This window comes from Uranotaenia lowii, chromosome 3, assembly GCF_029784155.1.
Source record: "Uranotaenia lowii strain MFRU-FL chromosome 3, ASM2978415v1, whole genome shotgun sequence".
NCBI lineage: Eukaryota > Metazoa > Arthropoda > Insecta > Diptera > Culicidae > Uranotaenia > Uranotaenia lowii.
Window position 1 is genome coordinate 16,435,705 of NC_073693.1, and position 25,020 is coordinate 16,460,724.

The window sequence follows — 25,020 nt, forward strand, 5'->3', positions numbered from 1 at the left end:
TTTGGTGATTTGAGTTCGATTCTCACTACAGCGCTGTGGTTTTAAATTTTTATTTTCTTGTTTCTGGGATGAATTATCCAATAGGAAGGAAATCCCATAAAATGTTTTTCTTGTTTCGCTTGAATGTAGTGGTCATCATTTTGGTTGGGAGCCGAGTCCTTGTGCCAGTTACGGTTTTTCAAATATATCGTCTTCGGCACAGTGCACATTTCAGCGCATTATCGGCACAGAGATTTGCTAAATAGGCATTGGATTTTTGCAACCTCTTCTATGGGTGTGGGTGAACGTTTTTGAATTTTTTATCAACTTGAATTATCCGGCATCAAAGTTACCGACAAAAATCAAAGTTTTTGATAAAATAATAGATATCTGAAATTCTGTGATTCGACCCAAAAGGTCTTTGACAATTATCTGTGATATTTTCTCAGAAATTTGATAGAAAATTTATAACAAACATCGATAAATTGAGTTATTTCACTTTTAAATCGCATGCTCCATTACCAAAGTCATTATATTACTAAAAAAATTATATCCCAATAATATCTAAATAAGGTAAAATTTTTTGAAATTCTGCATAAAAATTTTAGAATTAAGAATGTAGTTTTGTAGATAATTGCTTAAACATATGTAAAATTGAAATTTTTTCTGTGATTTCGACCACCTTGTTTAATTTCAATTTTAGAAACGGGGGTTCAACCGAAGTAAAAAATCTAGGCTTTGAGGACAAGTTTTAATAGTGGAATAAAAATCCCACAAAGTCAATCAACGTCCAACGCTAAGAAGACGGCGATTTCTTTGAATACATATTTTTCACACTCTTAGTTATCATTGTGGCTCCAGGAAATTTTGAAATGGAAGTGATGACGAATAATAGTACCATCGGTTTTAACAAGAATGTTTTATGAACGAATGTTTGCCAAGAAGTACTTTAAAAAAAATTGAGAGAATTGAAAAATTACAAAGATTTAATGATGCACCTTCTCGATATAGGGTATTTAAAAAAGTCGTGTTGAATTTCTGAAGTTAAAAAAGTGAATTCGATTTATCTTTCCTTTTTCAGATTTGTTTTCGCCAAAAACTTTCCTTTATAAAAACGCCACGAAGCTCTGCTTATTATTGAAAAAAAGTTATTATAAGTGCGGCCCGCCGACAAAATTTTAAATTTAAATTGGCCCGTTGGTTCAAAAGGTTGCTCACCCCTGGTCTAGATGGCTTGGATAACCATTTCATCCGGGCGATCATACGTTGGAGGTTTGGGGTCGGTTCCGAACCACGAACCCTTCGAATCGACCAACCAGTTTTCCCAACCGTTCGTTCGTCCTCGTGGCTGAGATTCCCGGAGTGAAAGTCCCGGTTTCCGGTAGGAATCGGACCAATAAAGGAGTTGGTTAGCCGTAGCGTCGCCCTTGTCGAAGCTTCGCCATCTTCAAGACCGACAACCACGGCGTAGTCCACAAAAGGTACCGTAACCATTTTGTGAAGTTAACAATTGATGTGGCATTGAAAATAAAGTTCAAGAAGTGTATTTTTGGGGTTTTTTTTTAGCTTAGCTTAGCTTAGCTTGATTGGCTACTCACATCCACCTTAAATTGTTAAATCCAAAATGCTTTTCAACTATAAAAATATTTGAATGAGAAAAAAACAGTTTGGTATTTTAAACTTTGTATTTTTAGTTGAGTTAAGTATTGCAAGGAATGCTTAGTGTGAAAGTTCTAAAAACAATAAATCATAGCATTTTGAACCCAACGATCGCTGGTGTGGCTTTGTAGAACGAATTCCACATTGTATTTTTGGGGTTTTTTTTTTCTGAGGTCAAAGTTCGAACTCCCTGCGATTTCCTTTGGTAAGCGAGCCGCCCTGAGGCCTAATAAAAGGAGTCCCTGTAACGTCGGCGGAGTGGTAGATTTTAAACTTATAAGACTAAGGCTACATTCTGTTGCTGTGGCCCACAGCCTGTGGGATTTGATGAGTCGACCGTTGCCTGAAAAGATGGTGTACTTCCCTCCATTTTTAAGTTCGATAATTCGTTTAGGCCCTCATTGGACTGAGCTCTTAAGTTTAATTTCCGCACGGACCTGTTGATTTTCCGCCTGCACGCCCGACGAATGTTGGCTGTGCAGCACTGATGTGTCTAGCATTCAGCATAGGGAAGATCGAGCTGGGCTTATCTAATAAATCGAAGGGTGAAAGACTCGATGAGGTCGATGCCAAAAACGTTCAGAACATCGTTTGGAGACGTTCCGGATGGTTAATCGTGAGTTGAATTTTCCAAAAACGTTAAGCGTGTTTCTGGATCCACTGGTCGTATCGATGTCTGTCTGGTTGATTGTTGGCTTTCCGATGATTTTCGAAGTTTGCGTAGAGATGATGGTGATGTCAGAAGCACAATCCAGTTGAAGTTTGAAGTTAACACCGTTTAGATCTACATCAGCAAACTTGCGCCTCTCGGAAATGTCCACTTTCTGCACTAGAGTGACACTTTTCATCTTCGGAATGTTTGGATGTTGCTTGTTTCCGGAGGAGCAGTCTGACCTCGGCCAGTGATGTCAACCTTCCAGACTTTTGTCATTTCTTTCAGACATTTCCAGACTTTGTTTCGACTTGAATTTTTTGACAAAACAGTCAAAATTCAAAATTTTCGTTGCAAAATGGCAGGAAATGTTTCGAATTAGTAATCGAAGAGTGAGGAATGTCACCAAGATGGTAGTAAAACAGAAAGTTGAGCATACAACGTAGTACCGCCGACACCACCACCATTATTCTCAGGCATTGATAATGTGTAGAATGTATGATTATGATCAAGTAATAAGTGTTATTCCATAGACTGCAATATTGCAATCTGGCGACCATATAAAAAAAGGTCATCACCTATAAAGTTCGCCATCCAGACTTTTCCAGACATTTTTTCAAAATCTTCCAGGCATTTTTGAAAAAAAAAGTTGGCATCACTGACCTTGGCAGCGTCATCGAGATATTGTCCATCTTGCCGTAATACGTCTTCAGATATGATCCAGGAGTCAAAAGAGACTGTGGCCGAGGAATTCATTATGCATTCTCTCCCGGCTTGAGGATTGACGTTTTTTTGAAGAAGAAGTGCAATTAGGATCTTGGTGAGCTGCAGGATCGCGTTCCTGATGTCAGGATCAGTCATCTTCTTGATGGGTTCTTCGAGGTTTCTCGTCGCCAAATTTGTTGTGTTCCCAGAATAGCCGATGGAAGCTCTGCCGAATTTGAGTGATGGTTTTGCACTGTGGGATGCAGCTAAAATTTCACCAAACTTTTGACAGATTTTATGGATTTTTCTTAAGGAGGGAAAGAGTAACTTTTCGATTCCATTGCCCATAATGGAAGACTTAGGATTTTAGCTCAGAGTTTTTGAGATAGCGTCCAATACTGAAGTTCATTGACAAAATTTTTTAGGCAGGATCGAGAAAAATCCAGTAAAGTCCCAGTGAGAGCTGAAAAGCTGTAAATCAAAAAATTCACATGCTAAATCGTTTAAGAAGTCCTAGAGAACCCAATATTAAGTTAAATTTTGAATTAAAGTGAAGATGATTGATTCCACGAAGTGAGAGGAATGTGAGAGGTTTTTTCAAGCGCAATCCAAAAATATGAATGAGGAAGTGATAAAAAGTCAATTTTTCTGACTTTTTTCTGATACATAAATAGCCTTGACTTCATTTCTACAAGGTTTAAAGCTGCCCACCAGTAAAGTAAACAAAATACAGTGGTAAAGTCGTGCGCAAAACATTTGGACCGCTTGTGAAAAGTTATTTTGAAAAATTTCGTAATGGACAGCAAAACGGACTCTTTAGCAGCCATCTGGCAGGTTTCCAACTAGAAACTTTTCGTCTCGCCTGTATTTCCCGGAGATAAAAAAAGATAAAAAAATTAAAAAAAAAATATATATTATCTCGTACTTGAGGAACGATCTGCCTAAGCTGCAAATTACTCATTCTTTTCTAACGATTGACAGGATGAATGGCTGAAAATACAAAGAAGACTGGCTCCGAATGCGACGGTTTTCTCTGCAAATAGGTCCCTCAAAGTTTATACTCTGTTTAAGTTGGATCTGAAATCGTGCCATTACGCAAAAACGGTGGTGGAGTGATGAAAAGTCAAATCTGTAGTTTTTGTGTCGAAGGAGAACAATCAGCTAAATTTGTTATAACTTCAACCAAATTAAAAATGTTGACTTATTTTGAAGGCAAACTGCAAACGTAATCAAAAATTGCCATGATTTGAAAAAAAGGTGTTTAATAGATGGCGCACGTGTTGTTAAAAATTAAATTCGAAAAAATTCTTCATCGTACGCTATATTAAAAACAACATTACAAAACAACACAAAAAAATAAAAATAAATTGAACTGAAATTTTGCACAGGTTAGTTTTTTGGGCCAGTTTAAACAAAATTGAGATGGTCGGTTTTTGTAGTTCGATAATGAAATTTTTCCTATAAATCCATTTCCACCCTAACGTAGGTACATAGATGAATCAATATTATGCTCAACGGTGCATTTTCCTCACGGGTTGCCTCGTGATTTTTATGTTTCTTCGTTAAGACCGGTTTTCAGGTTTTCCAATTCCGTTCTGTTTTCAAGGTTTGCCCAACGATGTGCACTTGAAGGTGCAAAAAGGCAGGGGTGATTGTTAGATTTGAAATAAAAACAAGCAACAAATACTACCGTCAAACTGGCACACCAGGTAGGACAATGAAGCTTATTTGAACAACCCTACTACTGTTTGGTTTGTTTTTCTTTTTTTTTTTTTTTTCTCAAAAAGCACGTGAATAAAGTCACATGCAGCATGCAGCTGGTAGTCTACCAACCATACATAATACTATAACCATTTTATGTCATAATGAAATTATAGTTATGAAGACACCGTTAGCTGCTTCTAGTGAAATCGAAATATTAGAAATCCTTTCGTGAAAAGTCTAGGATACTGGTCACTTCGAAACTTTTCAAATTTTACATCTCCAATTTTAAGTTTCACATTAGGAAGATTTAAAATTGTTATTTATCTTCTATCGAATTAGGAAAGATGAACATTCATCTATATTCGAAAGACAAAATTGCAAAGCTTAGTCACACTTGTGCTTCACCCAAATAAATTTACGTCAAAGCTCTGTAGGTCACCAAAAAAAAAATTGTAAACAAATAGTCAGTCCAGAGGAGGGGCGGTGGGTTTTTGGTGTTGCAACCGAATACAGCTGAGCTAGCAAAACAGGCTTGTCTGAACTGAACACAATCACCTACTCCACAATAAGTTGATCACTAAAGATCCCTTACTCGTACAAAAAACTTAAGGCACTCGGTTAAAATTAAGCACCCTCTACGACCTAAACCGGTCTGTGGCTGTCAAAAAGTTTTTGCAGCTGATTATTACACAACGCTGGCTGGTCTTATCGCGGATTATCGCTATGAACAAATCCAAAAATAAAAACCGCCAAACCAAATTATGCTCATACAAATATGAGTATTCTGACGTCGTCGTTACGCTCCGAGCAGTGAGGAGGACAGGCAGCTTAAGCTTCATGCGAACCTTCAATTCTGGACCAACAACCGTGGTTCCGTTTATTTATTATGTTTTTCCTTTGCTCGTGGCAAGTGTGCCTACATTGAAGCGAAGATTCACTTATACGATTCCGTTCACGTCGAAATCGATTGTAAATATGAATGCAGGACGCTTACTGAAATGGCATTGGACTTACACGGGCATCAGGCAGAGGCGAATGGAGGGTTTGTTTCTTGGAAAGTGGAATAAAGTCAAGAAATCAAAGAAAAGTTGAAATTTCTGTCATGAACCACAATCTTCATTTTTTTTATCCTTCCCTTGTGATGTTGTAACTCCAAGTGACAAAAAAAAAGGATTTCAAATTTGTTCCGACCTAACTCAAAAATGCATAAAACGTCGTGATCTGAAGTTATCTAAAAAAATTCTCTCAAAAATCGGCTTCCGAGGACCGTCATTTTCGTCATTTTTGTAACTTTAATCACTTTTGTAATTTTTGACATTTTATTGTGTCATTTGAGACTTTTTTTTCTTTTTTGTCACTTTTTTTCAATTTTGTCATTTTTGTCCTCTTGTCATTTTTTGTCATTTATTTCACCTTTGTCATTTTCGCCATTTTTGTCATTTTTGAAATTTTTTTCATTTTTGTCATTTTTAACATTTTTGTCATTTTTGTCATTTTTGTCATTTTCGTTATTTTTGTCATTTTTGTCATTTTTGCATATTTGTCAATTTTTATGTTTGTCATTTTTTTTGTCCTTTGTTTTTTTTTGTCATTTTTGTTATTTTCGTCATTTTTGTTATTATGTCTTTTTTATCATTTTTGTCATTTTTGTCATTTTTGTCAATTTTAACATTTTTGTCAATTTTGTCACTTTTGTCATTTTTGTCATTTTTGTCATTTTTGTCATTTTTGTCATTTTGTCATTTTGTCATTTTTGTCATTTTTGTCATTTTTGTCATTTTTGTCATTTTTGTCATTTTTGTCATTTTTGCCATCTTTGTCATTTTTGTCATTTTTGTCATTTTTGTCATTTTTGTCATATTTGTCATATTTGTCATTTTTGTCATTTTTGTCATTTTTGTCATTTTTGTCATTTTTGTCATTTTTGTCATTTTTGTCATTTTTGTCATTTTTGTCATTTTTGTCATTTTTGTCATTTTTGTCATTTTTGTCATTTTTATCATTTTTATCATTTTTGTCATTTTTGTCATTTTTGTCATTTTTGTCATTTTTGTCATTTTTGTCATTTTTGTCATTTTTGTCATTTTTGTCATTTTTGTCATTTTTGTCATTTTTGTCATTTTTGTCATTTTTGTCATTTTTGTCATTTTTGTCATTTTTGTCATTTTTGTCATTTTTGTCATTTTTGTCATTTTTGTCATTTTTGTCATTTTTGTCATTTTTGTCATTTTTGTCATTTTTGTCATTTTTGTCATTTTTGTCATTTTTGTCATTTTTGTCATTTTTGTCATTTTTGTCATTTTTGTCATTTTTGTCATTTTTGTCAATTTTGTAATTTTGTAAATTTTGTAATTTTTGTCATTTTTGTCATTTTGTCTTTCTGTCATTTTTGTCATTTTTGTCATTTTTGTTAATATTGTCATTTTTGTCATTTTTGTCAATTTTTGTCATTTTTGTCATTTTTGTCATTTTTGTCATTTTTGTCATTTTTGTCATTTTTGTCATTTTTGTTATTTTGGTCATTATCGTAATTTTTGTCATTTTTGTTATTTTTGTCATATTTGTAATTTTTGTCATTTTTGTCATTTTTTGTTATTTTTGTCATTTTACCTTTTTTGTCATTTTTATCTTTTTTATCTATTTTGTCATTTTTGTCATTTTTGTCATTTTTGTCATTTTTGTCATTTTTGTCATTTTTGTCATTATGGTCATTTTTGTCATTATTGTCATTATTCTCATTTTTGTCATTTTTGTCATTTTGTAATTTTTGTCATTTTTCTCATTTTTGTCATTTTTGTCATTTTTGTTATTTTGGTCATTATCGTAATTTTTGTCATTTTTGTCAAATTTGTCATTTTTGTCATTTTTATCATTTTTTTCATTTTTGTCATTTTTGTAATTTTTGTAATTTTTGTAATTTTTGTAATTTTTGTAATTTTTGTAATTTTTGTAATTTTTGTCATTTTTATCATTTTTGTCATTTTTGTCATTTTTGTCATTTTTGTCATTTTTGTCATTTTTGTCATTTTTGTCATTTTTGTCATTTTTGTCATTTTTGTCATTTTTGTCATTTTTGTCATTTTTGTCATTTTTGTCATTTTTGTCATATTTGTTATTTTTGTCATTTTTGTAATTATTGTAATTTTTGTAATTTTAGTAATTTTTGTAATTTTTGTTATTTTTGTCATTTTTGTCATTTTTGTCATTTTTGTAATTTTTGTCATTTTAGTAATTTTAGTAAATTTTGTCATTTTGGTAATTTTTGTATTTTTTGTAATTTTTGTTTTTTTTTTTGTTATTTTTGTCATTTTTGTCATTTTTGTTATTTTTGTCATTTTTGTCATTTTGTCATTTTGTCATTTTGTCATTTTGTCGTATTGTCATTTTTGTCATTTTTGTCATTTTTGTCATTTTTGTCATTTTTGTCATTTTTGTCATTTTTGTCATTTTTGTCATTTTTGTCATTTTTGTCATTTTTGTCATTTTTGTCATTTTTGTCATTTTTGTCATTTTTGTCATTTTTGTCATTTTTGTCATTTTTGTCATTTTTGTCATTTTTGTCATTTTTGTCATTTTGTAATTTTTGTAATTTTTGTCATTTTTGTCATTTTTGTCATTTTGTCATTTTTGTCATTTTTGTCATTTTTGTCATTTTTGTCATTTTTGTCATTTTTGTCATTTTTGTCATTTTTGTCATTTTTGTCATTTTTGTCATTTTTGTCATTTTTGTCATTTTTGTCATTTTTGTCATTTTTGTCATTTTTGTCATTTTTGTCATTTTTGTCATTTTTGTCATTTTTGTCATTTTTGTCATTTTTGTCATTTTTGTCATTTTTGTCATTTTTGTCATTTTTGTCATTTTTGTCATTTTTGTCATTTTTGTCATTTTTGTCATTTTTGTCATTTTTGTCATTTTTGTCATTTTTGTCATTTTTGTCATTTTTGTCATTTTTAATGTATGTAATTTTTTTACATTTGTCATGTTTTTTTGTCATTTTTGTCATTTTCGTCATTTTTGTCATTTTTGTCATTTTTGTCATTTTTGACATTTAAGTCATTTTTGTTATTTTTCTAATTTTTGTCAATTTAGTCATCTTTGTCAATTCAGTCATTTTCGTAATTTTTGTCTGTTTGTCATTTTGTCATTTTAGTAATTTTGTCATTATTGGTCATTTTTTTCCTTTTTGTCATTTTTCTTATTTTTGTCGTTTTTCTCAATTTTGTCATTTTTGTAATTTTTGTCACTTTAGTTATTTTTCTAATTTATGTAATTTTTGTCATGTTTATCATTTTTGCCATTTCTGTCATTTTTGCCATATTTTGCTCTTTTTGACATTTTTGATTTTTATCATTTTTGTCATTTTGGTCATTTTGGTCATTTTTGTCATTTTTGTCATTTTTGTCATTTTTGTCATTTTTGTCATTTTTGTCACTTTTGTCATTTTTGTCATTTTTGTCATTTTTGTCATTTTTGTCATTTTTGTCATTTTTGTCATTTTTGTCATTTTTGTCATTTTGGTCATTTTCTTTTTGGTCATTTTTGTCATTTTTGTCGTTTTTGTCGTTTTTGTCGTTTTTGTCATTTTTGTCATTTTTGTCATTTTTGTCATTTTTGTCATTTTTGTCACTTTGTCATTTTTGTCAATCTTGCCGTTTATGTCATTTATGTCATTTTTGTCATTTTTGCCACTTGTTTTTTCATTTTTTTCATTTTTGTCCTTTTGTCATTTTTTCACTTTTTGTCATTTTTGTCATCTATGTTATTTTTTGATTTTTGTAATTTTTTGTCATTTTTGTCACTTTTTTTCATTTTTGCACTTTTTGTCATTTTTGTCACTTTTGTCATTTTTGTCATTTTTGTCATTTATGTCATTTTTTCATTTTTGTCACTCATATTTGTCTTTTTTGTCATTTTTGTCAATTTTTCATATTTGTCAATATTGACAACTTCGAGAATTTACAAAATTTCGACAGTTTTGTTAGTTTTGTCATTTTTGTCATTTTGTCATTTTTGTCATTTTTGTCATTTAAGTCATTTTATTCATTTTAGTCATTTATTTCATTTTTGTTATTCTTGTTTTTTTTTTGTCATTTTTGTCATTCTTGTAATTTTTCGTCAATTTCGTCACTTTTGTCATTTTTGTAATACAGACTCCGTTCGTTTTTGGCAACACGCCCGTAAATTTTATGTTGCCAAAATCGAATGTTGCCAAAATCGAACGGTTTTTTTTGTCACTTTTTTATTTTTGATTTTCATTTCAAATTAGTCAAAATTGATGTAAAACCTTATCTTAGCATAAAATTTTTCAATTTGGCTCGATTATATTAGTTTTAAGCAGTAAAACATGGAAAAATTCATGTTTTTACTATTTAAAACTATTATAATTAAGCCGAGTTGAAAAATTTCATGGTAATATTACGTTTTACATTAATTTTGATTAATTTAAAATGAATATAAAAAATAAAAAAATTATAAAAAAAATCGTCTTTTTTGGATGTTGCCAAAATCGAACGGTTTTTGCTCGGATGTTGCCAAAATCGAATGTTGCCAAAATCGAACGGGGTCTGTAATTTACTTTTTGTCATTTTTTTTCATTGTAGTTACTTTTTGTAATTTTTGCCATTTTTGTAATTCTTGTCATTTTTGGCATTATTGTCATTTTTGGCACTTTTTCATTTTTGTCACTTTTGATTCCTGTCACTTCTGCCGTTTTTGTCAATTTTGTCATTTTTGTCATTTCTGTTTTTTGTCAATTTTGTTAGTTTTGTCATTTTTGCCATGTAGTTGATGTCAATTTTGACAATTTTTTTCAATTTTGACAATTTGTCGTTTTTATCTTTTTTTTATTTTTGTCATTTTTTGTAATTTTTGTAATTTTTGTCATTTTTGTCACTTTTGTCATTTTTGTCATTTTTGTCATTTTTGTCATTTTTGTCATTTTTGTCATTTTTGTCTTTTTGGTCATTTTTGTCATTTTTGTCATTTTTGTCGTTTTTGTCGTTTTTGTCGTTTTTGTCATTTTTGTCATTTTTGTCATTTTTGTCATTTTTGTCATTTTTGTCATTTTTGTCATTTTTGTCATTTTTGTCATTTTTGTCATTTTTGTCATTTTTGTCATTTTTGTCATTTTTGTCACTTTGTCATTTTTGTCAATCTTGCCGTTTATGTCATTTATGTCATTTTTGCCACTTGTTTTTTCATTTTTTTCATTTTTGTCCTTTTGTCATTTTTTCACTTTTTGTCATTTTTGTCATCTATGTTATTTTTTGATTTTTGTAATTTTTTGTCATTTTTGTCACTTTTTTTCATTTTTGCACTTTTTGTCATTTTTGTCACTTTTGTCATTTTTGTCATTTTTGTCATTTATGTCATTTTTGTCATTTTTGTCACTCATATTTGTCTTTTTTGTCATTTTTGTCAATTTTTCATATTTGTCAATATTGACAACTTCGAGAATTTACAAAATTTTGACAGTTTTGTTAGTTTTGTCATTTTTGTCATTTTGTCATTTTGTCATTTTTGTCATTTTTGTCATTTAAGTCATTTTATTCATTTTAGTCATTTATTTCATTTTTGTTATTCTTGTTTTTTTTGTCATTTTTGTCATTCTTGTAATTTTTCGTCAATTTCGTCACTTTTGTCATTTTTGTAATAATTTACTTTTTGTCATTTTTTTTCATTGTAGTTACTTTTTGTAATTTTTGCCATTTTTGTAATTCTTGTCATTTTTGGCATTATTGTCATTTTTGGCACTTTTTCATTTTTGTCACTTTTGATTCCTGTCACTTCTGCCGTTTTTGTCAATTTTGTCATTTTTGTCATTTCTGTTTTTTGTCAATTTTGTTAGTTTTGTCATTTTTGCCATGTAGTTGATGTCAATTTTGACAATTTTTTTCAATTTTGACAATTTGTCGTTTTTATCTTTTTTTTATTTTTGTCATTTTTTGTAATTTTTGTAATTTTTGTCATTTTTGTCACTTTTGTCATTTTTGTCATTTTGGTCATTTTTGTCATTTTTGTCTTTTTGGTCATTTTTGTCATTTTTGTCATTTTTGTCGTTTTTGTCGTTTTTGTCATTTTTGTCATTTTTGTGATTTTTGTCATTTTTGTCATTTTTGTCACTTTGTCATTTTTGTCAATCTTGCCGTTTATGTCATTTATGTCATTTTTGTCATTTTTGCCACTTGTTTTTTCATTTTTGTCCTTTTGTCATTTTTTCACTTTTTGTCATTTTTGTCATCTATGTTATTTTTTGATTTTTGTAATTTTTTGTCATTTTTGTCACTTTTTTTCATTTTTGCACTTTTTGTCATTTTTGTCACTTTTGTCATTTTTGTCATTTTTTTCACTCATATTTGTCTTTTTTGTCATTTTTGTCAATTTTTCATATTTGTCAATATTGACAACTTTGAGAGTTTACAAAATTTTGACAGTTTTGTCATTTTTGTCATTTTTGTCATTTTTGTCATTTTTGTCATTTTTTTCATTTAAGTCATTTTATTCATTTTAGTCATTTATGTCATTTTTGTTATTCTTGTTTTTTTTTTGTCATTTTTGTCATTCTTGTAATTTTTCGTCAATTTCGTCACTTTTGTCATTTTTGTAATAATTCACTTTTTGTCATTTTTTTTCATTGTAGTTACTTTTTGTAATTTTTGCCATTTTTGTAATTCTTGTCATTTTTGGCATTATTGTCATTTTTGGCACTTTTTCATTTTTGTCACTTTTGATTCCTGTCACTTCTGCCGTTTTTGTCAATTTTGTCATTTTTGTCATTTCTGTTTTTTGTCCATTTTGTTAGTTTTGTCATTTTTGCCATGTAGTTGATGTCAATTTTGACAATTTTTTTCAATTTTGACAATTTGTCGTTTTTATCTTTTTTTTATTTTTGTCATTTTTTGTAATTTTTGTAATTTTTGTCATTATGTAATTCGTAATGTAATGTAATTCGAAAGCGATTCTAGAAAGTGTTTCGACCTGAGTCTTCTCAATATTCTTAAGAATATTCTACATTATTTTGAACCAATAATGGCGCCGGCCAAGTCCGTGTATGATACTGGACAAGTTAGTACAGTATGGCTCAACAAAATTTTATGATGTCACATCAACTACCTTGGTAAGTGATGTGACTGCTTCTTGATAGTTCTATTTGATTGATTTTAAGTTCCTATTCCAGAAAAAACAGAGATAACGGTGTTAAAAATCCTTGTTTACCATCAAGTAAACCTTAACAACTAATTATAAAACGGAAACCAATCCGCCTAACCACCCGCAACAATTCTTGACTCCTAAATTTGCGTATCAATCAGATTAGGAATTTACATCGAAACTTTGCAAGCGGTTCATTCAAATCAATCCTTGTCACGCCACCTGCCTCAATGAGTGCTGCACACTTACAGAAGGTTGCTGCTCTGCCTTTTCTGAGGCTTGGTAACAGATTCGTCAGTCAGTTCAGTTTAAGTTTAGTCGCGTCTCATTCGTCCATCAGTGCACAGCCGAAATCAAGTTCGCTTAAGCAGGGCTAGAAGCGATCATGCGGTAAAAAAGTAGGGCAAAATAGTTACTTTGAAGTGAAATTAGGGTAAAATTAGTGATCAGATCAAGGCGAAAACTAACTAAAAAATGACCTTAAAAGCTAAAACAAAACGCTTTAAAGACAATTCTGTTAATTGAAAAACGTTTTTTTGGGAGGCTCTAAGCCTCACTTGTACAAAAGCAATATGTTGGACAAAAGAGGAACATTTAAAATGAGCTTAGATAGTTTAAGAATAGCAACCGCAGAATCCTAAAGTTCTAAAGAAACAAATGGAGGAAACCAAAAGATCGTACTGTAAAACTAGGACAACTAACTTCGAGTTTATCCATTTTCTTTGAAAAAAACCCACAAGTTTTGAAAATTCATTCTATAGTGTTAACACCATCAGAATTTCTTCAATGTCACAAAAACAGTTGAAAAAGTTCAATATTATATTGAAAAAAAGTTAACAGTTCGAAATAAATTTACAGAAACTAAAATTTTCTGCAAATTTGTTATACGTAAGAAATCAAAAATTGCAAATAAAAAACCGAAAAGTTTAAAGTTTAAAGAATTTACTTGAAATTAAGTTAAGATTTACATTTATAGAAATTTTATTTCATGAAAGAGTCATGAAATTAAAAATTGGGAGGTTCTCATGAAAAAGCGACAAAACAATGATAGAGGTTTGAAAAAAGATAAAGGACAAAATGTTGACAGAAGATTGACAATGACTTATAGAAGCTTAGCGAAAAAATTTGCTTAAGATGATAATAACACAAAAGAGGCTAAATAATTTTACGAGACTAATCTTCAAGGTAGAATATTATTTTTCAAATTTAAAACTAACTCATAGAGAATTTACTTACAAAAATGGAACATTTCCTAAGAGAATCACTGCAGACTTGATTGCATGATTCAAATATCAATCATTAGAAAGATTTACTTGAAAAAAAAAATGATGTCCAAAAAGGAAGGAATTTAAAAAATATATGATAAATATAAATATAAATGATTCAACACGACAATTTCTTTAAAAAATAACAGATCCAAGAAACACCTCAGAAATATTGTATCCATTCAAGAAACACCTATTGGACTTTTGTAGAAAATATATCAGTAAACCTCTAAAAAGGTACAAAAATTACTAAAAGTTATTGAAAACTTCAAAAAGGATTTGAAATCGATGTATATCTACCAATCTTTCAAATGATTCGAATATGTCTAGAAATTAGGGAACTTAGAAATGAAATATCTGATATTTTCCATTCAATTGAGTCACTTTTCACAACTTTACCTTCCATTTAATACAACCAAAAGCATTGAAAGCATGGAATGTTTCCTGCCATGTGATTAAGTGCACAGTACAGATTATGGTTGATTTTTTTTAAATTAAGTTGAGAATTTTTTAAAAAAAATTCAAGCTTTAAAAGTCATAACACTTCAAATCTTGGTTAACACTAGAAGGACCGGCAAATTGAATATACCTATTCGGACCGTGACCAGTCAAAATAACTGGTAAAGGGGAAATTTTTTATATCATAATATTTTTAACTTTTTTCTTTTGAAATTGTTTTGTTATTTATTCGATATCATTTTTGTTATAAAATGGAAATATTTTTTCACCATGGGTGCACGGAATCACCTCATTTTGGCATAGTTGACGAGTGCGTGTATGTCATAAAATGAATATTTCAAATAATTATCAAAAAATTAAAACACATTATCAATCTAATTGTAAAATCATGTTAGATGGCTATGGGTGTTGGCTATGGGTGCACGGTTTCACTTCAGTTTTGTTTTAGTAGCAGTGTTCTAGCATCCACCGCTCTGAAATTTTTTAACACGTTGCTTATAAATTATACCTGATATTGTAGGTTTTGAAACATATTTTTTCTATAAGTAGAGCAATTTACCATGGGTGCACGGATTCACCGCTATTCATCCAAAATCAATTTTTTACATGCTAAAGGTAAAGAATAAAGACTTTTATAGATTTAAATAAAAATGTGTGTTATAAACATGGTTTTTCACTATGAGTGTACGGATTCACCGCGTTTTAATCAAATTTTGGACTTTTTGCAAATTTTTAAAAAGCATTTTTACAAATCTTAACTAAACCAAAGTCGAAACCATGTCTTTCACGTTCAGACATAATGATTTAAATAACGATTTTTATTTAAAGTTCTGTTTTTTCAATCCTGGAAAAGAAATATTTCAATTTTATCTTGAAATAATAAATTTATTTATTTATTATTACAAAACAGGTTTTTGCAATCGTACATTTATCTGATAAGATCTGATCAACATCCAAGAAATTGGAAAACGATTACCATGGATCGAGTGAGTTTTAGGGATTATATGCATCAAGTTATGTCGTGCGACGGAAAACAATGAAAATAAAAATAATGAATCAACATTGTCAAATGTACACGTTGATTTGTTTTTCCTTAAAAGTTTTTCGATTGACAAATATTGCATTTCAAATACCTAACTCAAAAATATGTTGTGTTCTGAAGCAAGTTGAAAATTATTTCACTCTATATAATATACAACGGCGAATTTGCAGCCATTCCGTGCACCCATGTTGAAATATCCGCATCCGATGTGGTCTATCAGATAGGCTGGTGCGAGTCTGGTCTAGGTATGCCAGGCGTACTGGGATCGATTCCTTGTATCGGCAAGAAAATTCTTGGGTTCAAACCCCATAAGTTGCCGACAGGTAAGATGTGTTTCCTCTTATAATAAGAATGTTCAATCAGTTGCCAGCTGGCCAGGTATATACACGGGTGCCAGAATACCTGTAAGTGAACTTCCATTGGAAATTTGTCGAGCCTAATAATCTAAGATATCATGTGAATACATTCTTGGGCAGAAACTGCGGTGAATCCGTGCACCCATGGTGGATAACCAACATATAAGAATATATCGTGCACCCATGTTGAAATATTATGTAAATTATTCAGTTTCATAGCTGATGTCTTCAAATTTGAATAAATAAGCAATCAATTCATAATAATTTTACTCATTCTAGTTTAGTATAAAACATATTTATCACCTAAAACTAATCGATTACTCGAATGGACATGTGTTAAATCTAACATAACTTTTACAAATCTTGATGAAATTTCACCAAATATTGACAGAAAGTTCGATTATAGTTGAGGAACAAAACAGACCAAAAAAATTGGGAGTCAAGTGCAGTGGCCAATCCGAGAACTTTTTCTTCAAATCTTCACGACTTCGCATCGATAATCAATGATTTCATTACGAATGACACACTTCTGCCCACCTTAAATCAACTAGGACTCATTGTCTTGAATGTAGCTTGCAAATGAAACCAAAAGCAAGCGAAAAAAATTTATCTTGTTTGAGTTATAGGGTTGTGAATTTTACCAGTCATTTTGACTGGTCACGGTCCGAGTGTCCATGGCGAAATTTTTCTCGCTTACTAAAAGAGCTAGTGAAATAAAAAATACACAGTTTGGTAGAGATTCAAAATTCATGAAAATTCGTATTTTTTGCGAATTTTTAAAGCGAAGTATGCAAAAGATATTCAACAAACAAAGTGTCCGACCAGTCATTTTGACTGGTGCGGTCTTTCTAGTGTTAAACATATAGTAATAGTGTCACTTTAGGAAATATTTTACCTTGCCACGAATGCCAAAACGTTGGTAAAGTGTGACAAATAAACAAAAAACTAAATATTTTTTTATCCTTATCTGAGCCATTCTCTCAATTTAGGTCGTGTGAATTCCCACAGGACTCGAAAGGAAAGAAAAGGAACCCGTCAAATAAATAATAAAAAAATAACCTACTAATAAACTAATGAATACATACCACTTGTCGTGAAACAATAAAATGTTTTTTATGAGTAGAATTTTTTTTTAAAATAAGCTCAGTTGTAAGAAAATTATATACAAAATAGTGACTTTAGGGACCAAATTTCAAAAAAAGTAACTTCTGAGTGACCAGCCTGAAAAAAGTGACAAAGTTACTAAAAAGTGACCAACTTCTAGCCCTGCTTAAGTCACGTTACAGAGTAGTGGGTGCAGTCACAGAAAATCGTTGAACCGTATTCGATTTGAAATAAAGTAGCTGGAAACATGATCCCGCTAGTTCACGTGGCCATTGGCGTCGGCGTTGCAGTCATTGCCTTTAAATTGTTCAGGTAACCCTTCTTCACGCCTTTTTTTCTCACGGCCAAGGTCAAATACGCAAGCTTATATTTTTGTGCTTTCTCCTTCTTTTCAGACTGTTCATCGAAGGTGGTCAATTTCGCAAGCCGACACGTTGCGATGGCAAGGTGATACTAATTACCGGTGCCAATACCGGCATCGGGAAAGAAACGGCCAAAGAACTTTTGAAGCGAGGCGGGAAAGTGTATCTCGCATGTCGTTCCCTGGAGAAGGCTAACCAAGCGCGGGAAGATCTGATCCAGGAAACGGGTTCCAAAGATATTTTTGTTAGGAAGCTGGACCTCTCGTCGATGGAATCGATCCGAAGCTTTGCCAAGAGTTTCCTGCAGGAGGAACCACGACTGGATATTCTGATCAACAATGCCGGCGTTATGGCTTGTCCGAAAGAGCTCACCAAAGATGGATTCGAGCAGCAGATAGGCGTCAATCATTTGGGTCACTTCTTGCTGACCAACTTGTTGATGGATCGACTGAAATCGTCGGCCCCCAGCCGGATCGTAAATTTGTCCAGTTTAGCCCACTATTATGGTTCGATCAACAAGCAGGATTTGAACAGCGAACGATCGTACAATCAAGTTATGGCCTACTGTCAGAGCAAGCTGGCCAACGTGCTTTTTACGCGTGAGCTGGCGAGGCGCTTGGAGGGAACCGGTGTTACGGCGTACGCGGTAAGTATCTTCCATTTTTTTGTTGGTGCTGTTTTCAGCTGACGCATGTGAGAAAAGTGTTGCGATTTTGCGCCCATATCATTAACAAATACACGCAGGAGAGGGAGAGATGATCGTTTATTATTATCATCGAGCTGTTATTTTTTTACAACAAACTATCCCATCGAAGGTCGCCTCCACTTATAGCTCCGGTAAATAGGAAAAAATCAGATAATTAGCAGATTTTTCCGGTCGAAAATGGGAATCGCCTTTCTTTAATCGTGCAAACAATAGACGCTGGAAAATTGCATATTAAAGGAGTTAATGAAAACTATCCAAGTATTTAAGGGTTTAAAATTCGTTTTGGAACTTGTATCTTCCATTGAACAAATAGAAAAAGATGTTCTAAAAAGATCTTCACAATTACAGTCGTTTATGGTGACAATGGGTCAAAACGCCCAATAATCATAAAAAAATGCACTGCGGAAATACTTATTCTGTGGAATAAGTGACGTGACTTGGCAATTTCCGCAGCTTATAATTTTGACACCAGTAAGGGTTTTAAAGCAAAAAAAACGTCAATCCGGGTGAGCTTCCAGAAACCATTGAATCAGGATTTCGAGGTTTAATTTGGCGAGTCACCTCGTATCATAATCAATTCGCAGAATCAGTTTTACTATCATAATGAATGAATCTGCATTATTTTCGCAAATTTCGTGGACAGAGGTGTTGGGCTCAAAATTTTATTGATTCATTTTACGAGATTTCATATTGTTGGCGGCAGGTTTGGTTGTGAGCATTTAACCATTTGCCAATCACACATTTGAGTACAACAGAAGTAATTTGAACCCCCTTTAACGTGCGCACGAACATCTAGATGCACGTTATGTCAACTTTATTAGGCCGGAACAAATTTCAAATCCTTCTTTTGTCATTCGGAGTTGGAACATCGCGAGAGGAGGATAATAAAAAATAATGCGAAAAACAAATAAATTAGAATGAATTTCACGAAAGCTTGTATGCAACAAAATTGCATACTATATCATTGCACAAAACCTTTAAAACAAGTAAATTTTTATCGAAAATTTCAATAAAATCAAGAATGTTATAGGATTTTAATCGCCGTAATTTGTATGATTATAGTTTTATTGGCATATTCGGCGGAATGAAAACTAGAGAGAGAAATTTATTTTCATAGAAATTTGAAAGAAAGGTGGATAGACAGGCATTAGTGCACCAATAGGAGAAAGCTTGATAGGTGTTGAAATTTTAGGCTAGAGGGCATGTTGATGAAAAGCTCCTATGAGTTGAGTTCTCGCATAAGAAAAGCTCAGTAGGCCCATGGGTTGTTACATTTTTGCTCGTTTGAAGTGTGCGTAAAAACACGCTCTCAAACCACTGGGCTCGCTATACATGGGAATTCTCTTTCTCAGTGTCTCATGTATAGTTAGCTAGTATAGATCAAAGGCGGGACAACTCATGGCAGCTTTTCATTATCATGCCCTCTAGCCTAAAATTTCAACACCTATCAAGATTTCTCCTATTGGCGCACTAAAGCCTGTCTATCCACCTTTCTTTCAAATTTCTATGAAGATAAATTTCTCTCTCTAGTTTTCATTCCGCCGAACATGCCAACATGCCAAAATTATAATCATAAAATCAAGAATACAAAAGGTGAAAAAATTCCCATCTTTCGAAATTTGTTTTTTGGTGTCGTAAGGTTTGGGATATTTGGGCTTTTTCCTAAATTTACAAAAAAAAACACTCCAAACTTTATTTATTCCCCCCTCGGGTTTTTTTTTGGAAATTTCGAAGGGGGGGTGACAAAAGAAGAAATTGATATTTGTTCCAGCCTAATTAGCTCTCTGATAATTCAAAAGCACTGCGCTGGATTTACCGGCCCATCATTTCCTCTTCAGGTGGTATGCCAGTTATCGAGTGGGCTGCAGCGCTGTGAGCGTTCACAGCGGCCCTCAGCTCATCTGAGAATTTCGTATCATTAACAGTAGAAGACGCCATAGCACTGTTCACAAGCTTCATATGATTCTTCGCCAGTTCTGTTGAGGGAACAGTATCGTTGATACTCGACGCTTTTAAACGGTGGTCCATTTTCAGAACGCATGGTTGATGGGAAACCTTCCCTGTCGAACAACTCTTCGAGGACTCGTCTGGTGTGTTCTAAACTGGTTGATCTTACTGCGCAAGTGATTTGGTATCTAGACCGGTAATCTACGATTACCAAATCAGATATTCCCCCTAGTTTTGTGTATGAACCATTGAAATGCAATTGTTTCCCAAACGGACTGAGGGGCAACAGAGCGAAACTTGTTCAGATCAGATGCCCAATCTCCTAATTCTAACGATAAGATGACTTGTTAGAATACTTCATCTTTCTCCGTAGCTTCTTTATCTCGCTCTCTGCAAGGAAATTCCCTTTGGTTGAATTGAGGCAGATTATTTCCCAGGGCCTCTTTTCTTCATCGAATGCGACATCTATTCCTACATAAAATCTGAACGATGGGTCAGTGATATTGTTGCGTCTTTTAACAAATTGTACTCCGTAGTTATAGGGACTAAGGCGGAGTGCCCATGGTAAGTGCTCTTTTTGAGTTCTCCCGCGTGCGGTTAAGAATGAACATTATGCCACCGCATCGGTTCTCAAAATAAAATGTCTTCCGAGGAGGAAGATTGAAAAATATTCGATTGCCGAACGACCCATAGTGCCTCACATTGACTTTGGGCATACTTCTTTTCAGTCGTAGTCAAGGCTTTAGAGGCAAAGCTTTTTATTCTAGGGAATGACCAACTTTCTCTTGTACCAGGACTGCGCTCGGAGAGGCATCTGTGTATAGTATAGTTTTATCATGCTCCGAGAAATAAGGGGGGGTGGTGCACTGTGTGATCTTGTTTTTGACATCTTCAAACGCCTTCTGTTGTTGGGTTCCCCAAATCCAAGTTTTTCCTGAACACGCCGCCAACACACCCAAATTGTAGATATCGAATTCCTCATATTCGCATTTGACGCTATTAAGCGTCAGATTTCTTAAGCGCAAAAACTTAAGAACCCAGCAGGTGGTAGTTATAAGTTGCTCGTCATTTCCAAGGATGCGGGAAATTTCTCTCTGGAATAATTCAAGAGCGCAATTCACCCCGAACATTAGCCGAGTGAAACGGTTCATACTGATTTTCGTCAAAAAGGTGGCCAAATCTCAGGAGTTTACTTATTTCCAAGTAATAGTAAGGGCTGGTAAGATCAAGTTTCGTAAATATCTTAGCACCATGCAACTTTATTTTCATTTCATCCACTGAGAGGAGTCGAAAATACTCCCTCTTTATCGCTCTATTAGCCGACCGCATATTCACGACTAGCTTGAAGTCATTTTTGCCCTTCGGAACGTGTTCTGGAACGAACGAGCTCAATTGAACCACCCTAATAACAGAAAAGGCTCAGTAGCAGCATTGCCATGCTGCTAGCATTAACGGTTGGCGTTGCGCGCCAAAATTTCATCGGTTTTCCTCGGTCCTCGGGTTTTCCGAAAGGTCCAGCCCAAGGCCTCTTTTCCCATCCAACCACCATCGGAGTCTAAGTTGTTTGAAGTCAATATACAGTCCACTAAGTTTGTAATGTTTCGGAATAAGTGCGTTTATATTTAATCAAAGAAAGGTCTGATGCTATCGACCCATGCAGTTGGGTGCCCCAATGACTCGATCAATTATCCCTTGATTCTCCACTTCCTGTTGTCGCCGTCTGGCATCTTCGCTGTATTCATATGGTACATTATAGTAAGCATTCTTCTCACGGTCCGATCAATGCTAAATTTTACAATCACACCCGGCATTTTCTGGAAAATTTTCACGTTACTAACATCGCAGTTGTTTACAGAAAGGCCTACCCTCAGCAGGTTCATTTCTTCAGCAGTTGACCGACCAAGTAAAGATCGCCTACCCTCACTGATAGCTAGGAAATCTGCTTTCACTATCGGTTTAGAAGTTCCAATAACTTCAACGGTTGCTCGAAATGCACTTTTGATCAGCATAGGCTCACGGGATGCGTACGCGTTGAGAGGTCAGAGATATTCTTATGACTTGGGAGGTTGGAAGGGGTAAGAAGAGGGAAGAGGATGATGAGAGAAAATTGAAGATTTTAATATTAACTGTTCCTTTGATAGGTAAATGGGGGATCCATTAGTTTTGGTGTGATTATCTACCTCATCCGACAGTTGCTGGTGACTGGTGAGGATTGAGGGATAATCCTTTTCCGAGGAGGGGATGCTAGTTTGAGGTTTGCAGTTTGTTGATTTGTCCGCTTCTATTGTGTTGGCAGCTGCTGTTGTATTTTGTCTTCGTTCTGTTTAGGTTCTCTGTTGGTTGCGGTTTTCTTTTGTTCATCCGCGATGCCAGGTAAATATTTGACGTTTTTTTAGTTAGGACAAATGTATGGCCGTTTTCGAAAGCTCTTATAAAGCTTCATAACTAATCTAAACTTTTCTATGGAGGACATGGTGTCGCTAGTGTTTGTGTTTGTGTTGTGAATGTTGGTTGTTTGCTGGATCAGTTTTCGGGCAGCTGCAATTGACATGTACTGTTCGGTGCTGATTTTTATTGCAGCTGTTTCTGCTAACCAAGTTGAGCATGAGCAATTGATAGGTGATTGGCCTTCTTTTTCGCAGTTTCCGCAGTACGGGTGACTTCTACAATTCACACTATCATGGCTAGTTGAGTTGCACTTCTTCTTCGTGTGTCCGTACTTCAAACAATTCCTAGTTACACACGTACAACGGGTAGTACAAACGAGTTCGCACTCTGAGAAATCCAAAGTGGATGAACTTCCGTATAACAGTACGGCTGTTTTTTAGTTAGTATCAGCGTGGATGTATCATCAATTCCCGCGAGCGTTTTTTGGTGATTCTACGTACGTCTATCACTTTTCGGGGGGACAATTCCGCTAAGAGCTCTTTTTCTTTCATTCCTTCGGCTTCGTGACAAGTAACGACACATTAGCGTTGGTTTAAACTGGGGTGGCGTCCGACAACTATAAGAGTACCATCGGTGAGACATGTTAATTTTGACAGTTTTCTAACTTGGTCTTTACTCCTTTACTTCAGTACGTAACATTCCTGTTTCTTCTCGAAAAACACGCCCCTTATTCTTCCTGCGGTTTTCTGTTCAACGGATCGCCCATTAAAAATTCAGAGTGAAGTAGTACAATCTTCTGTGCAGGGTTTGTGGATCCATCCATGTTGGTATTGTTCTACCAGGGGTTCACCCGGCGATGGGCTCTTCGCGCCGCTACAACTTCTCACTTTTTAGTTCAGAAAACAATAGTCTCTGTCTAGCGGACGAGGATCGAACACAAAAAGCGACTGGTCTCATTCGAGGCTGAAAAGGAACTGTTTTAGTAAGTGATAGCTCTTAAAAATTGAATTTGTTTTTATCTAAAATTTATCTAAAATATATCTCATGTAGCTTTTTAACCAAAACGATAACTACCATCAAGACGCCATTCACCGCCCAGACACCATTTACCGCCCAAAATCACCCTTTTGTGTGTATTTTGAAAAAACTGGGATGTTTTCTCCAAATATAAGACCTGTGTTCTGTGTCGGCATCATTGTTCGACCATTTCACTGAAAAAACATCACTTAATTATGCTAACTATAGCCAGAAACAAAATATTTGGTTTTTCGTTTCCGGTCAAATTATTGAATTCGACGCCTGTTAGCGAACTAGGCATTACTGTACTCCTAGGGCAAAAAGGGTTTTTGTTTACTAGATAGTACCTATTGGACCTAAAATCGACTTGAAACGATAGTTTTATTTTCGTAGAATAGATTTGCATCAAAAATTTTTCGATTTTTTCAATAGTTGTTGTTTTTTGAAGCGTTTAGTGATGGGCGGTAATTGGTGTATAAAAAAAAGTGTAGGTTCCTAATGACCGGTCACGCACAATTTCTTTGTTTTTAACGCATGTATTGTGTTAAATGTGTAAATTGTAAGAAGCATTTAGTTTGATTATGTTAGAAAATGATGTTTTATCGCTGAAAGTAACCGATTACTTGAGGTTGTTTGCCGGGAATCATCATTTTGTCAGTCAACGCACTTTGTTAAAATTTGTACTAAATTTGCGGAAAAAAAATCACAAAATGTATTCTCTAAAGAGCCAAAATATAGTTTTGACCTCTCATTGTATGGAAAATACTAAAAAGAACAGTTTCCGTGTTGTTATGATAGTTTTTCCTTGAGAAAACATTATCGATACCCGGAAAAGTCGAGTGGGCGGTAATAGGGCCAGTTGAACACCCCAAAGCTTAGTTAATTATTTTAAAAAGCGTACATTTTTCGCATTCCACTAAATTTTTTATTTAAAGTAGAGCAGTTTTGGGATGTATTGGAAAAGAAAGCGAATAAAAATCTGCCGTCGTTCTTTTATTACACATGTTTGAAGTTGAAAAACCGCTTAACTGGGCGGTGAATGGCGTCTTGATGGTATTTCCCCTATTTGCAGGTCCATCCAGGTTCAGTCGATACGGATTTACTCCGGCACATGGGATCCCTCTTTTTCTTGTTAGAGCAGTAAGTTAGCACATAATAGATTGTTTCTTTACAAAACTAAAATTATCTCTTTGTCCCAAAAAGCAAACTGATAAAACCAATCGTTCGGTTAACGTTCAAATCGGTCAAGTCTGGCGCCCAAACCTCACTGTACACCGCTTTGGATGAAGGCCTCGTAAATGTTAGCGGAAAATACTACGCGTAAGAGATCCGTTTACATTGTTAGAAGAGGAGAAATGTTTTAACCAAGTTTTTAATTACAGAGACTGCTGCGAGAAAAAGCCAAGTGCGGCCGCACTGGACGACGAAACGGCACGCTGGTTGTGGAACACCAGCGAGAAACTGACCGGCCTTTCGGGGAAATCTTCTTAAACGAAGTAATGAGTGATAGAAGCGGGCAAGAATAT

At 33.6% G+C, this 25,020-nt stretch overlaps 2 protein-coding genes across 8 annotated transcripts in view; one reads left to right on the forward strand and one right to left on the reverse strand.

The window, feature by feature from the left end:
* LOC129751644 (rho guanine nucleotide exchange factor 18) overlaps window positions 1–25,020 on the reverse strand; it is a 312,534-nt gene that overhangs the window by 228,125 nt on the left and 59,389 nt on the right. The gene's annotated exons all lie outside the window — the stretch shown is intronic.
* On the forward strand, window positions 13,140–24,986 carry LOC129751650 (retinol dehydrogenase 12-like). 2 transcript variants are annotated; one of them, XM_055747288.1, is made up of 6 exons: window positions 13,140–13,209; window positions 17,239–17,386; window positions 17,470–18,082; window positions 24,567–24,634; window positions 24,698–24,814; window positions 24,877–24,986. In XM_055747288.1, exons 2-6 carry the CDS (start codon window positions 17,322–17,324, stop codon window positions 24,983–24,985), a joined length of 972 nt encoding a protein of 323 aa, XP_055603263.1. In that variant the 5' UTR covers window positions 13,140–13,209; window positions 17,239–17,321; the 3' UTR covers window position 24,986. The 2 variants fall into 2 exon arrangements, with proteins under 2 accessions (XP_055603263.1, XP_055603262.1); XM_055747287.1 differs by lacking the exon at window positions 13,140–13,209 and having other exon boundaries at window positions 16,840–17,386.